The sequence below is a fragment of the Xenopus tropicalis genome, chromosome 1, assembly GCF_000004195.4.
Source record: "Xenopus tropicalis strain Nigerian chromosome 1, UCB_Xtro_10.0, whole genome shotgun sequence".
Taxonomy (NCBI): domain Eukaryota; kingdom Metazoa; phylum Chordata; class Amphibia; order Anura; family Pipidae; genus Xenopus; species Xenopus tropicalis.
This window is the reverse complement of record NC_030677.2, coordinates 29,134,228-29,148,852: the sequence shown is the minus strand read 5'-3', so window position 1 is coordinate 29,148,852 and position 14,625 is coordinate 29,134,228. Positions and strand designations below refer to the sequence as shown.

At 39.2% G+C, this 14,625-nt stretch overlaps 1 protein-coding gene across 1 annotated transcript in view; it reads left to right on the top strand.

Moving 5' to 3' along the window:
* The window catches only part of fam184b (family with sequence similarity 184 member B), a 34,505-nt gene that overhangs the window by 14,037 nt on the left and 5,843 nt on the right, over positions 1-14,625 (top strand). Inside the window, exons 2-9 of the mRNA XM_018095324.2 lie at positions 1,745-2,509; positions 3,308-3,443; positions 3,521-3,672; positions 6,703-6,897; positions 10,656-10,766; positions 11,492-11,586; positions 12,661-12,763; positions 13,850-14,025. Of these exons, the coding sequence (XP_017950813.2) occupies positions 1,745-2,509; positions 3,308-3,443; positions 3,521-3,672; positions 6,703-6,897; positions 10,656-10,766; positions 11,492-11,586; positions 12,661-12,763; positions 13,850-14,025 (1,733 nt within the window). The remainder of the gene's footprint in view (positions 1-1,744; positions 2,510-3,307; positions 3,444-3,520; positions 3,673-6,702; positions 6,898-10,655; positions 10,767-11,491; positions 11,587-12,660; positions 12,764-13,849; positions 14,026-14,625) is intronic.

The window sequence follows — 14,625 nt, the reverse complement described above, 5'->3', positions numbered from 1 at the left end:
AACTGCTATTTGTCCCTAGTGAACATCTGTCCCACCATGTTTTCATGTGCAAAAGTCTGATGAGAGGCAGAAGTCTCGGTAATCCTGACCTTACCCATCTTTCTTGTTCTGTTTCTTTGTGAAGCAAAATTACAGTGTGATTTAACCTTAAAGACTGTCTGTGCTAAATCACTTTACTATGATTGAGTCTCTTTGTTTGGCAGCAAGTAGGGCAGATGAAGTTCCAATCCCCATTACCTTATTGTGCTGTTACGTGTTCCTAAGAGCATGGTATAAAGGTTGGGCGCTAGGGAGCTGGTCGGGAGAATGTCTCCTAGGGGGATCATACCCTGAGTGCTGTTTGGGCCCAATGTAGTCTTAATCTACAACTATCAAATGTCAGCATAACAAAATCAATGCATGTTTATGATGTTGATGTAGCACAATGCACTGTAGATCAAACTCACAGGGTTTGCATATTTACTATGCAATTTTCGAGCCTTCAAATAGGTTTTTGCCAGTACTCAAGTTTTAATGATATATCCAGCTCGAAAGATTCTGAATTTTCTAATGTGTTCTCGAAATTTTCGTACGAACGATTCAATATACGATATTGTTACATTTTAGAAATACAACAATGATCGCATTTAATTCAAATTTTCTGTCTAGTTTATACGACTTTCAAGGCCAGAAAACAACTCATTTTAGTTAATCAGCCCCTAAGAATAGAATTTTTCTTACAAGGAGTTAAGATTTTGTCATTGATATTACTGATAAAGGTGATACAGAGATGTCAAGGAGATCACTGCAAAATGTATGGCCCATCTCCAGAATTTGGCATGACGTTTGTTCAACCTATTTAAGGGTGAAGACACACAGAGCTACTTAGTAGCAGCTACTTGTCACGGCTACTAAACACCAGAAAATACCCTGCCACAGACAATACTGAGAACTGCGTCTGCTAAAACACACGTAGAAACAATTATCAGTAAATGATCAGCATTGTCTATTTCTGCAGCCGTGACAAGTAGCTGCTACTAGTAGCTCTGTGTGTCTTCAACCTCAACGCTCTTGGATGTGATGGGGAAACGTGAGATATCTATACAGTCATTTTTATAGTTTCAGGTTCTTCCTATTGCAGCTTGGTGACAGGTAGGGTCTTGATTTGCTGCTTCCCCAGCATGTAAGTGGGTGGCAGATCTTAAGGCACAACTGTTACTCTAGGGGGCTGATTTACTAAGACACGAATTCCGACCGAATTGGAAAAATTCCGATTGGAAAACGAACATTTTGCGACTTTTTCGTATTTTTTGTGACTTTTCGGAGATTATCGCGACTTTTTCGTTACCAATACGATTTGCGCGAAAAAACGCGAGTTTTTCGTAGCCATTCCGAAAGTTGCGATTTTTTGTAGCGTTAAAACTTGCGCGAAAAGTTGCGCTTTTTTCGTAGCGTTAAAACTTAAAAAGCGCGACGTTTCGCACAAGTTTTAACACTACGAAAAAATCGCAACTTTTTGCGCAAGTTTTAACGCTACGAAAAAATCGCAACTTTCGAAATGGCTACGAAAAACTCGCGTTTTTTCGCAAAAATCGTATTGGTAACGAAAAAGTCGCGATAATTTTCCGGAAAAATCACAAAATACCGATCATTACGAAAAAAACGCAATCGGACACATTCGGCCCGTTCGTGGGTTAGTAAATGTGCCCCTAAATGTCACTTGTATACCCTCAGCTCTAATTTGAATGCATTTTTTTTCTTTAAGGTGATATATGCATTAAACCTCAAAGTTGATGAATATGAATATAATATCCTATCCCTAAAAGAAGCCCATCAGGATGAAATTGATCTTATTTCCAGTGAGACCAAGGAGAAGTTTCTTCAGTATGAAAGCAAAATAGGAGAAGAGCAGCATCTGCGCCAGCGCATCCAGAGTCTGGAGGAGTCCCTTGAGAAAAATAACATGATAAAGGAGCAAACCTTGGCTGATTTTGCTAAGTACAAAAGGCAGATGGAGGAATGGGAAAGTAGGACTAAAGCAGAACACAATGAAAGGATCTCAGTATTATCCAAGGAGATGCTGTCTATGAAAACCGACTTTGAAACCAAAGTTAAGCAACTGACGGATGAAGCAGATTCCCTTAGGAAAGAGTGCAAGGCTTCTGAAAGAGATAAAGCAATGGAGACACTGAATGAGAAACTGAACGCAGAGGTACAAACGCTAAGCCAGGAAGTGCAGAGCCTCAAAAGCCATAACCAAAACCTTGCAGAGGAGCATGAGCTGAAGGTCAGTAAGTTGCACACTAGTTACAGCAAGGAGAGGGAAAACCTGAGAAAGGCTCTGCAGCAGTCAGTCACAGAGATGATCAAACAGCTTCAACAGAAAGAGCAGGAACAGAAGAGATGTGCCCAGGCCAAAGAGGCAGCCATGGAACAAGAACTAAAGCAGCAGAAAGATGAAATACAGATCAAGGCACAAGAGCTTCAGGACATGACTAAACATTTGCAGCAGATTAAAGAAAGCATGCAGGTATTGTTATCAATATATATTGTATAGCAGCAAATGTGTCCACTGTGATAAAAACAACCGATGCATAGTCAGCTGCATCAACTGCATAAGAAATAGATTTATGTGTGAGGTAACTGCCACTCAACTAGGTGATCTAGAAATGTAAATATATGTATGTGTTCATTATAAAAACCCATACATATATCTTGTTCTGCCTATTAATTTAGAAAATTCTAACAATGAAATCTGTGGCAGATCTCCATTAGGCCTATTTTTACATACCTTTACAGTAGTACCTTAAAGAGCCCCCCTTCATTTGATGGGTCTCTGTAGGTCACTATGGATGATCCAATCTTTCCCCTTAGGGCAGGGGTCCCCGACCTTTTATATGCACAAGCCATATTCAAATGGAAAAAGTGATGGGGGCAAGAGAAGCATAAAAATAGTTTCGGGGATGCAAAATAAGGACTGTGATTGGCTATTTGGTAGGACTTGCAACCCGTAGAAGGCTCTATTTGGCATTACTCTGGGTAAGCACCTGCTTTGTGGCCACTGGGAGCAACACCCAAGGAGTTGGTTGGTGTACAACATCAGGAGCTCAGGAGCTACTGGTTGGAGATCACTGCCCTAGGGCCAACTATCATATCAGCCTAGTTTGGATTGGCACAGAGTGGATAGATCTTGCCTTTTGGCAATCTGAGAACAACTGGATATGGCTGTGTATGTCTACCTATATTTTCATGTAAAATTTACTTCTGATTTTATTTTACAAAGCACAGAAACAAAATGCTTATTAAACTTGATTATTATTATTATTAGGATGTGGAAGTGCAGCTACAACTAAAGAATCAAGAAGTGACAGAATCAAAGTCTAAACAAGCGCAAGCAGAAGAGGAAGTCTCAGTTGCAAAGGACAGACTGCTACAGCAAGAGAGTGCAATCCACAGCCACACAGGTAGCACTGATGGGAGGTATAGGTTATACGTGTTTCTGTCTGCTGGAAACCAATAATGGCATTCTGTGTTTCGACAGAACAGATGAAAATGATGGCAAATGCACAAACTGCAGCTGCCGATGAAATAGCGGAATTAAAGCGCCAGTTGGTTCAGCTGCAACAACAGAAAATGCCAACTAAAGCTGGGGCTTGCAGGAAAGAACACTCCGATGCCTACTCTTCAAAACAGGTTGTTTATGTATAACTGTACTTTAATGTGTATTACTGAAATACTTAAGGGCAAATATTTTAGCATTCTCCCTTAAGCCACCGTTTTGTGATTTTCTTTGTGCTCCTTCACAGGAGATGTGGAACAATACAGGCTTTAACAGTAACAGGAAGGTGTGTGTGTGAGTCCATTGATTGGCTTCAAACAAAATCAGCATCATAATCTGCATATTAAAAATAAACGGAACAAACCATAACATGAGATACAAGCTCTAAAAATTACCAGAAATTTTGGCCAAGATACACTATTACCTTAATACTTTTAAAAATACTGCCCGGTTTGGATCCCCGCAGGGCGCTCTACTGATCCTCCAGTCTCCCTCCCCCGAGCGAACGCCAATGAAGCTTACCTGCAGCACTTTGGGGTGCAGATGGGTGGGGGGCCCTGCGGGGAGGTGTGTGAAGGCCGCAGCAGGGGCCATTGTGGGGTGCAGGGACCCCTGAGGCGGAAGCCCTGGTGGGCCCTGCCCCCCCAGTCCGACCCTGGATCCAAAAATGAAATATTTTACAAATTGTTTTTGGTTGCTCTTTGTTATGTGCCATAGGACATGTCTATAGTCTGATACACAACAAATGAATCAAACAGATGAAAAACTGAGAGACTATGTGCAACTCAATGACATTTATGTCCTGGTAGCATGATATGTCATTCAAAAACATTTCTTATTTCCCAAAATAGAATAGATCTAGAGGCCAGGAGAGGTAGATTTTGCACTGAAGATTCAGCCAAAGTGAAACCCTAGCTTTCTTTGGAGAGGCCTCATCCTGATCCTCATCTGATAAACTGCAGAAGGTTCAGTAACTAAAGGGGGTGGAATGTTTGAGTTTGTAGAACAGATTTTGAAAATTGAATTTGTTCAGGAAATGAATCTCTTACCAGGACATGTGATAGATTGTATCTTAATGTATTCAAGGTTATATGAGCTCTGTCACTGTAATGATAAAGGTTCATAAGAGAAAGAATATTAAAATATACATTTCCCTGTCAAGAGGAGTATGTTTGTTAGTTGAAGAACTATGTAGAAACATTAATATCCTGGGTTTGCTAATTATTATTTAAGTTCATCTATTAGCCTGTCTGTCTGTTATAGGGAAAAATGTCCTTTAAAAAGAAATAAAAATGTAGTTGTGGAGTTTTTACTGCTGAATACCTAAATTAAAATTGGTTAATTATTCATATTTTAGTTTGAAACAGGGAGGAGAAAGAAATAGTCAAACAAAAATGATTTCCTCATTTATTAAAGGACAAGTAAAGGGAATTGGTCTTAATTCTTTCACTTTTTGTTTAGCAGCTCTCCAATTTAGAATTTCAGCAGTTTCATCTGTTTGCTAGGCTTCATATTACCTTAGCAACCAGGGAACAGTTTGAATGAGTGACTAATTTATTGTCTTTCATTCAAACCACTCCCTGGTTGCTAAATTAATTTATATATCTGAATAGTAAAAATATATAATAAAAATTGGAAAAAAATAAAGGTTGGGAAGAGTCAGAAGAAGAATGCACTATATGAAATTATATATAAAACTAGATGAAAATACATAAAGAAGACAATTGAAAAGTTGCCTGAAATTAGCCAGTCTATAACATAGAGGTGAACTACACCTGGAAAACAGGACCTAATAAAATTAGGAGACACACACACATATATATATATATATATATATATATATATATATATATATATATATACAGGTATCGGACCCCTTATCTGAAAAACCCGTTATCCAGAAAGCTCCAAATTACGGAAAGCCCGTCTTCCATAGACTCCATTTTAATCAAATAATTCAGAATTTTAAAATTGATTTTCTTTTTCTCTGTAATAATAAAACAGTACCTTGTACTTGATCCCAACAAAGATATAATTACCCCTTATTGGGGGCAGAACAGTCCTATTGGGTTTATTTAATGGTTAAATGATTCCCTTTTCTCTGTAATAATAAAACAGTACCTGTACTTGATCCCAACTAAGATATAATTACCCCTTATTGGGGGCAGAACAGTCCTATTGGGTTTATTTAATGGTTAAATGATTCCCTTTTCTCTGTAATAATAAAACAGTACCTGTACTTGATCCCAACTAAGATATAATTACCCCTTATTGGGGGCAGAACAGCCCTATTGGGTTTATTTAATGGTTAAATGATTCCCTTTTCTCTGTAATAATAAAACAGTACCTGTACTTGATCCCAACTAAGATATAATTACCCCTTATTGGGGGCAGAACAGCCCTATTGGGTTTATTTAATGGTTAAATGATTCCCTTTTCTCAGTCTGTAGTAATAAAACAGTACCTTGTAATTGATCCCAACTAAGATATAAATAATCCTTATTGGATGCAAAACAATTCTTTTGGGGTTAATTAATGTTTTATTGATATTTTAGCAGACTTATGGTATGGAGATCCAAATTATGGAAAGACCCCTTATCCGGAATACCCTTGGTCCCGAGCATTCTGGATAATGGGTCCTATACCTGTAAACTTTGTACAAATTTTATGTCAATAAAAACTTTTTTGTTTGAGTAGCCCCTGCAAATGTGACACATTTCTGCTTCTATATATTTCTTGAGAAAGGTCTGACATGGGGGCAGAAACATCGGCCTGTTTTCTTTTTAATGATGCTGATTAAAAGTTAAGTTTTTTCTTAGTAAACATACCTGGTGTGCATCTGTATTTTGATCAAGTGGATTGTAGGAAAAATATAGGCCTTTGCACTCTGCATCTTAACCCCCACAGAAAATGAGTCCTGAAATATATGTGAGTAGCAAGGTGCTCCACATTTCAGAAGGACCCTCTTATCCAACAGTCCCAAACCTTTTAGTTTCCAGATGTTATAACTGTAATACCATATATTTTCCTTACACAATCAAAAACTTATCCCATTTGCACATTACGTATGCATGTGATCACGCTACACTTGCCACAAAGTTTTGATTTTGAACTAGGAAGTTTTACTGCTTCTCTTTATTTCCCCAACTCTCCCTGGCTTGTAGCCTCTGAAAGAATACGCTGCGCAAAAGCAAGAGATCATGAGGCAGCACCGAGAAGAGATCGGCAGAATTAAACGGCAGAAAGATGAAGAAAAGAAGCATCTGAAAGAGCAGCTGGTGAAGAGCCTGGAAGATTTAGCCAAGAATCACACTGCCGAGATAAAAGCAATGAAAACAGAAAGAATAAGAATGCAGAAAGTACAGTAGCAGTATTTGTTCATGCATGTCCCAAAAGAACATTTAAAACTGATGATGCTAAACTACAACTCCCAGCAACTCTTTGAAAGGCTAAATGGGAGATGTGGCTTAGCAACATATAGAACATAATGTGCTGGTATTTCCCTTCAGAAAAGGGAAGCACTTAATCTATATTGTGCAGTATATCCCCCACATGGAAGTTATTCCTCTAGAAGGTTATTTTTAAGAAGCTTTCCTGATACAAGCTGACAGAGCATTGGGAGCCATGGAGCTTTCAGTGAGAAAGGTTTTATGCCACACTCAGCTTCAGAGGGGAACTGTATGGTTAAACGATTTTCCTGAACTGAGCTCAGGGCCCTGGCAGGCATTTTTAGGATGGTGCGAGTAGATATATAAATGAATGACTTTAGCCTGTATAGCAGGGTTGAGATCAGAGCATGAAAGGATGCTGTATGTGAGAAGAGTTGCTAAGACAGGCAATTGGGGGCACATCTACAGAGATACCAACTGATGGAGAGAAAAAAAGAAAATGTTTTGCTCAACACTAAGGGGCTGATTTACTAAGACACGATTTCGAATCCGAATTGGAAAAATTCCGATTGGAAATGAACATTTTGCGACTTTTTCGTATTTTTTGCGATTTTTCGGCGTCTTTACGATTTTTGCGTAAAAACGCGAGTTTTTCGGCGTCTTTACGATTTTTGCGTAAAAACGCGAGTTTTTCGTAGCCATTACGAAAGTTGCGCAAAGTCGCGATTTTTTCGTAGCGTTAACACTTGCGCGCAAAGTCGCGCCTTTTTCATAGCGTTAAAACTTAAAAGGCGCGACGTTTCGCGCAAGTTTTAACGCTACGAAAAAATCTCGACTTTGCGCAACTTTCGTAATGGCTACGAAAAACTCGCGTTTTTACGCAAAAATCGTAAAGACGCCGAAAAAAATTGCGTTTTTACGCAAAAATCGTAAAGACGCCGAAAAAATCGCAAAATTACCGATCATTACGAAAAAAACGCAATCGGACGCATTCGGCCCGTTCGTGGGTTAGTAAATGTGCCCCTAAATTTTAAACATTTAGACGGGTGCGCAATGAGCATGTGACCACAAAATTCATACAGACAAAGACAAGAGGCCCCTCTGCACTCACCCATTATCAATATATTTAGGACATTAAGACATTCTGTGCATTAGGCTACCAAGAAATACCCTCCCCTTTAAGCAAAACAGGGATTGTATGTATATATTGCAATATACTTCAAGCTGGCCAACTATATTAAAGTCATTCCTGGTCTGGGCATTTTTATTAGCTTAATGCACAAAATCTCTTAATGTCCTTAACATATTGATAATGGGTTAGTGGAAAGGACCTCTTGTCTCTGTCTAGCAGAGAGTTTCTGTTAGACACTGTTACACTGAGGCTGTGTATAGAGAGATAGAATATGGAGTATGAGTATGGAATAATGTCCCTGGTCCTTAGCATCATGAATATAATTGATGACCTTAGTTAGAGCCGATTCAGTAGAGTGATCTGTCCAGAAATCTGCCTGAAGGTGGTCAAGAAGATGTTTGGTATGTATGGAATTCAGTAAACAGTTGGAGACAATCTGTTCCAGGAGCTTAGAGCAGTGTTTTTCAACCTTTTTTGGGCAAAGGCACACTTGTTTCATGAAAAAAATCACGAGGCACACCACCATTAGAAAATGTTAAAAAATTTAACTCTGTGCCCAGCAGCAGTGCCCCCCTAGTACACTGGTGCCCAGCAGCAGTGCCCCCCTAGTACATTGGTGCCCAGCAGCAGTGCCCCCCTAGTACATTGGTGCCAAGAGCAGTGCCCCCCTAGTACATTGGTGCCCAGCAGCAGTGCCCCCCTAGTACATTGGTGCCCAGCAGCAGTGCCCCCCTAGTACATTGGTGCCAAGAGCAGTGCCCCCCTAGTACATTGGTGCCAAGAGCAGTGCCCCCCTAGTACATTGGTGCCAAGAGCAGTGCCCCCCTAGTACATTGGTGCCTTGCCTACGGCACACCAGGCAACATCTTGCGGCACACTAGTGTGCCGCGGAACAGTGGTTGAAAAACGCTGGCTTAGAGGGGTCGGGCAGGAGTAAGATAGATCTTTAGCTATCAAGGGAAGTTGGATCAGAGGAAGGTTTCTTAGGTACTGGTGTGGCAAAGGCATGCTTGATGGTGGATGGAAATATACCAATTGAGAATGATGAATTGAATATGTAGGTCAGTGCAGGAATAACAGTGCATGATAGATGTTTTAAAGTTTTGAAAAATATGATGGAAGGGGGGTCAAGAGAGCAAGTGGTGGCTGCAGGAGAGGAGAGCATCTTTGATACTTCATCTTTAATTGGCAAGGGGGAAGGTGTCAAAATATCCAAGAGGGAACTTAGTATTAGTGGGCAGAAAGGCAAGAGAGGAGACAGGGGTGATGCTTTGGATTTGAAGTGGTTTGGTTTAATTTAGTCTGTCAGTCCCAACTTCAAATCTCTTCTACAGCTCACATCAATGGACAAGGGAGGTTATCAGCAATCTGAGAAGTGATACCCTGCCTCTCCTCCATGTCTGCTTAGATCAATTTGTTGGATCCCAGTTCAGTATGATTTGCCTCTCTGCTGTATAAGTGTTGCCTAATATGATATGACCCATGGGCCTAACAAGTGGATCTTAACTAAATTGTCGTGTACAGGCAGCATCCCCTAATCATCAGTCATATACTTTTTCCTGGAATTTTATTTAGGGCCAAACCCAACACCAAAATATGAAAGTTTTTTAAAGTTATTCAAATATAATGTACTGTTGCCCTACACTGGTAAAACTTATGTTTTCTACAGAAACCCTACTATAGTTTATACAAATACCCCGCTGTGTAGCCCCGGGGGCAGCCATTCCTGCACTGGTACAGCTGGGGTGTTTGCTACAGGAACCCTACTATAGTTTATACAAATACCCCGCTGTGTAGCCCCGGGGGCAGCCATTCCTGCACTGGTACAGCTGGGGTGTTTGCTACAGAAACCCTACTATAGTTTATATAAATACCCCACTGTGTAGCCCCGGGGCAGCCATTCCTGCACTGGTAAAACTGTTATGTTTTCTACAGAAACCCTACTATAGTTTATATAAATACCCTGCTGTGTAGCCCCGGGGGCAGCCATTCCTGCACTGGTAAAACTGTTATGTTTTCTACAGAAACCCTACTATAGTTTATATAAATACCCTGCTGTGTAGCCCCGGGGGCAGCCATTCCTGCACTGGTAAAACTGTTATGTTTTCTACAGAAACCCTACTATAGTTTATATAAATACCCTGCTGTGTAGCCCCGGGGGCAGCCATTCCTGCACTGGTACAGCTGGGGTGTTTGCTACAGAAACCCTACTATAGTTTATATAAATACCCTGCTGTGTAGCGCCGGGGGCAGCCATTCCTGCACTGGTACAGCTGGGGTGTTTGCTACAGAAACCCTACTATAGTTTATATAAATACCCTGCTGTGTAGCCATGGGGACAGCTGGAAAAAATAAGAGAAGGCACAGCTTACATAGAAGGTAACAGATAAGCTCTGTAGAATATAATAGGATTTTATCTGCTCATTTATTTACAAACTCAAAAAAACCTTAATGTGCTAATATATGTTAATGCTATGTTATCCATAATGTGCGCCAATTCTTCCAGTAACTCTGCATCAGCTTTTTTACATTTAAAAGTCCAAGGAATTCTATTTTTTGCCTTTATATTTTACATATCTCTAAATGATAATTTCAGGAACAACAAACACAACTGGAAGAAGTAAAAAAGAAGTACGAGCAGCAGATAAACCAGTTGGTAGAGGAGCGAGAAGCCCTTCGTGCGAAACACCAACACGTTGTATTCCAGGTACAGAAGGCAGCATTTACTAGAACTATTTTCATTGCAATATTATTATTGCTCAAGTGCTTGAGCGCTTGTTTGCAGTTTTAGGGGCTTACATATAGGGCCAGAGTTACTATGATATCCAGGAATGTGCAACCTACATGTAGAAGGCCATTTATTTGCAAATGTTCCATGGCCATTTCTGTGGTAAAATAATAAATAATAATAATAATAATAATAATATGTAATATAGACATATATATAGACATTTTTCACACTGTTTACGAGTCAGCAATATCTAAGTATACATCCATTTTCTTACCTTGAAGAAGGAAGACTAAATAGAACAGCAATAGAGCACAATCTTGTGGTTGAAGGTGGTAATGCAGGTGAACTGAAATGTAACAGTAATCCTACCCCTCAAGCCATTTTTATCTAGTGGTTCCTACAATACATGCCTTGGTTATCCCAAATGTATGATTTTGCCCTAGGATTAAGACCCCTTGGTGCACCTACTAGAATATAACCTGAGGCAATAGGTTTCCTATCACAGTGAAGTGTTTGCCATGTAAAAGGGGGGACTATTGGCTTTTTATGGACAAGCATAATGATACAAAAATATACCATTTTTTTGTTTCAAAATATTATCCAATGGTATCAAGCCAGACACTTGTGAAAGAAGGAAAAATTCATTCGAGAAAGGTAGAAATAAAATCCTGGACTAACACAATGATTCTTTTCTGTTTTAGGACCAGTCTGACCTATCCAGCTCCCTTTCATTTAATGGTGAAATCAAGGGCAGTATAAAAGCACCCACAGAGGCTATAAATACAGAACTTACACGGTAAGCCAAAGAGCATTCATAACATCCTACTTGCTAATACACAGTGGAAACAAGTTAGCAATTTTTGTTATATTTTTACAAGCTGCTGATTTTGAGAATTCAGGATAAAAAAATGTATATTCTGCATTAGCACAATGCGTTTCATTGCAGAAAATAAACGTCTGAATCCTTTCTCCCCTCCATGCGATACATATCAAGAACTAAGGATTCAAATAGATACTAGTGCACAGTGTTGCTGCAGAACTGCACTGTACAATAATACCCCATTGGAAATGAATGGGTTTGTCTGCTCAAAGTAGTTGAACATATTTTGATGAACTACCACATTAATAGCTTCATAAAATTCTAAAAAAATCCCATCAGGAAAATTTTCTAGACACTCAGAAAGGACTGTTACATACAGAAACAGATGGAACTGCTGGGAATTCTTCTTAAGTCAATTCATGATAAATCACACCTTCAATGAAATGGGAAAAAACATTTGGCATAGTGCATAATATGGACCTATGGTGATATAAAATAACCTACTGAAATTAATGTTTATTGATTTTAATGATAAACATTAGGGATGTACCAAACCCAGTTTTTTGGGTTCAGCCGACCCCCTGAATCCATCATGGATTCGTCCGAATACCGAACCGAATCCTAATTAGCATATGCTATTGCTATTATTAGGATACGGAATGCTAATTGTAGGATACAAATTAGGATGCAAATTAGATTTGGTTCGGCCAGGACCGTGGATTCAGCTGAAACCGAAGCTTCAAATATATAAGGGAAGGCCATCTTGTATTGAGTCCATTTTAAACAAATACTAATTTTTAAAAATGATTTTCTCTTTCTCTGTAAAAGTAAAACAGCATCTTGTACTTGATGGTAACTAAACTGCATGAATCCATATTGGTGGCAAAACAATTCTATTGTGTGTATTTAATGTTTAACTGATATTTAGCAGACTTGTTGATCCAAATTAAGGAAAGATCCCTTATCCATAAAATCCCAGGTCCCAAGCATTCTGGAGAATAGATCCTACACCAATTGTTTATTTCAAATGTTTCTATCTTCTGGTTCTAGATGCACCTGTATTTGCCATTCTAAGACAGAAGACCATCAAGCAAATGTGCTTCCAGTTCAGCAGCAGAAGCCTGCCCCTGAGAGTCCCCTGGAAGAGGAAAAAGCGAGTGTCATATTTATATGGTGGCAGGATTCAATTGGTAGAAATGATCTACTTATGAACAGAAGGCACACATTCATAGGGGAATGTGCTGTAAAGGGGGCATAGGGGTAGATTATGTTGTCTTTGATGGGTTGGTAGGGCAGTGACATTTTTTAAAAAGGAGGAACCTCAATGAGCTTTACTGAGTTCCCTGGAAGAGCGATTGCTGAATAAAGGGAATCATCTTAAATATAGACCTAAATGACGAGGATCTGTGGTGTACATTTGATCTGTATATTAATTATAATATATATATAAATAATATATATAATTGAGGAATTTCACTTTTGTGGAACCCACTTTGATGTAGTGATGTAGTGCTGGTCACTTATTAGAATACATTTTAGATGACTTGCATTGCACCCATATTGTGTTAGGTTATTTGGGCTGGATCTAAGTTACAGAAAGTTTTATTTTAGCATGCAGATAGTAGTAAAGAGTTGCATAAATCTATGTAGCAAAAGGTTAGGACTAATGCTAATAAAGGAACTTACCTTAAAAGGGCTGCTAAGCTTAAATAATGTACTGTATAATAACGTAAAGCCTTGATTTTACTTACATGGAACAAGATGGTTCCTTGGATGGTCAAAATCAATTGGACAGATGTTACTTTGGGTTGAGGGGCCCTAAGCAGTGTGCTTGGAGGGGCTGCTGGGTAATGGCATTTATCCATCCAGAAATCCAATTGGATGACAGATTTTATGGAAGGCCATTAGCTACAATGGCAGTGAGAGAGGCCTCATCTCCTTTCTACTACCTGTCTAGGTTGGGCGCAGTTGGACATCTGCTTGTGTTGCAAATAGCATGTTTTATTATGGTTCAGATCATATTGAACCATCAGATTGGTTATTTGTAACCTGCTTTAGACAGTGAGTTTTGGAATGGGTGTGATTGTAGCATCATTTACAGTAATAGTTAATTACATGCACCACTTGGTAGAGGATACAGGAAATGCTCTCATTTTATTAGTTATCCTTTTAGGTGCACTCAGGACATGCAGGAGGATTTGTCAGATAGTTCTAAACACTCCTGTAAATATTATTTTAGGAAGAAAAGTCCCAGATCCAGATCAAAAAGCTCAACAGTGAACTTGATAAATGTGAAAAAGAAATGTCCCGGCTGGAGAAGGAAAACTCGATTCTGAAAGATTCAGTGGAACAACTTAGTAAAGAGATAATGGTGTCAAAGCAAGAAATGCTGGATTTCCAGGAGAAACAAAGCAGGTAGGAGAAATGCATTCATGTACAGGTATCGGACCCCTTATCCAGAAACCCATTATCCAGAAAGCTCTGAGTTACGGAAAGACCATCTTCCATAGACTCCATTTTAATCAAATAATTCACATTGTGCCTTGTACATGATCCAAACTAAGATATAATTAATCCTTATTGGAGCTAAAACAATCCTTTTGGGTTTAATATTAAGGTAGGACTTAAGGTAGGAGATCCGAATTACCGAAAGATCCCTTAACCGGAAAACCCCAGGTCCCGAGCATTCTGGATAATAGGTCCCATACCTGTATAATACCCATATGTTTGATAAATGTCATGAATATCCAGCAAGCCTCCCAACTACTACAGTATATCTGTTACCTGTTTTACTGCACCCCTGGGAACTGGCCTATGTATCATCTTTTTAACTAATATCTCACTGGGATTCATATAGGGGCCCATTTACTTATCAATCAGGGTTTCATGCTGAAAAAAAGATTGCAATCTTTGTAAGTCTGCCCAAACAGGCTTTTGTAATGAAGAAAAACTTCGGCAGATTTTAGGTGCTAAAGTTTTGCTTTGTTACAAAAGCCCAAAAACTTGTGAAGATTC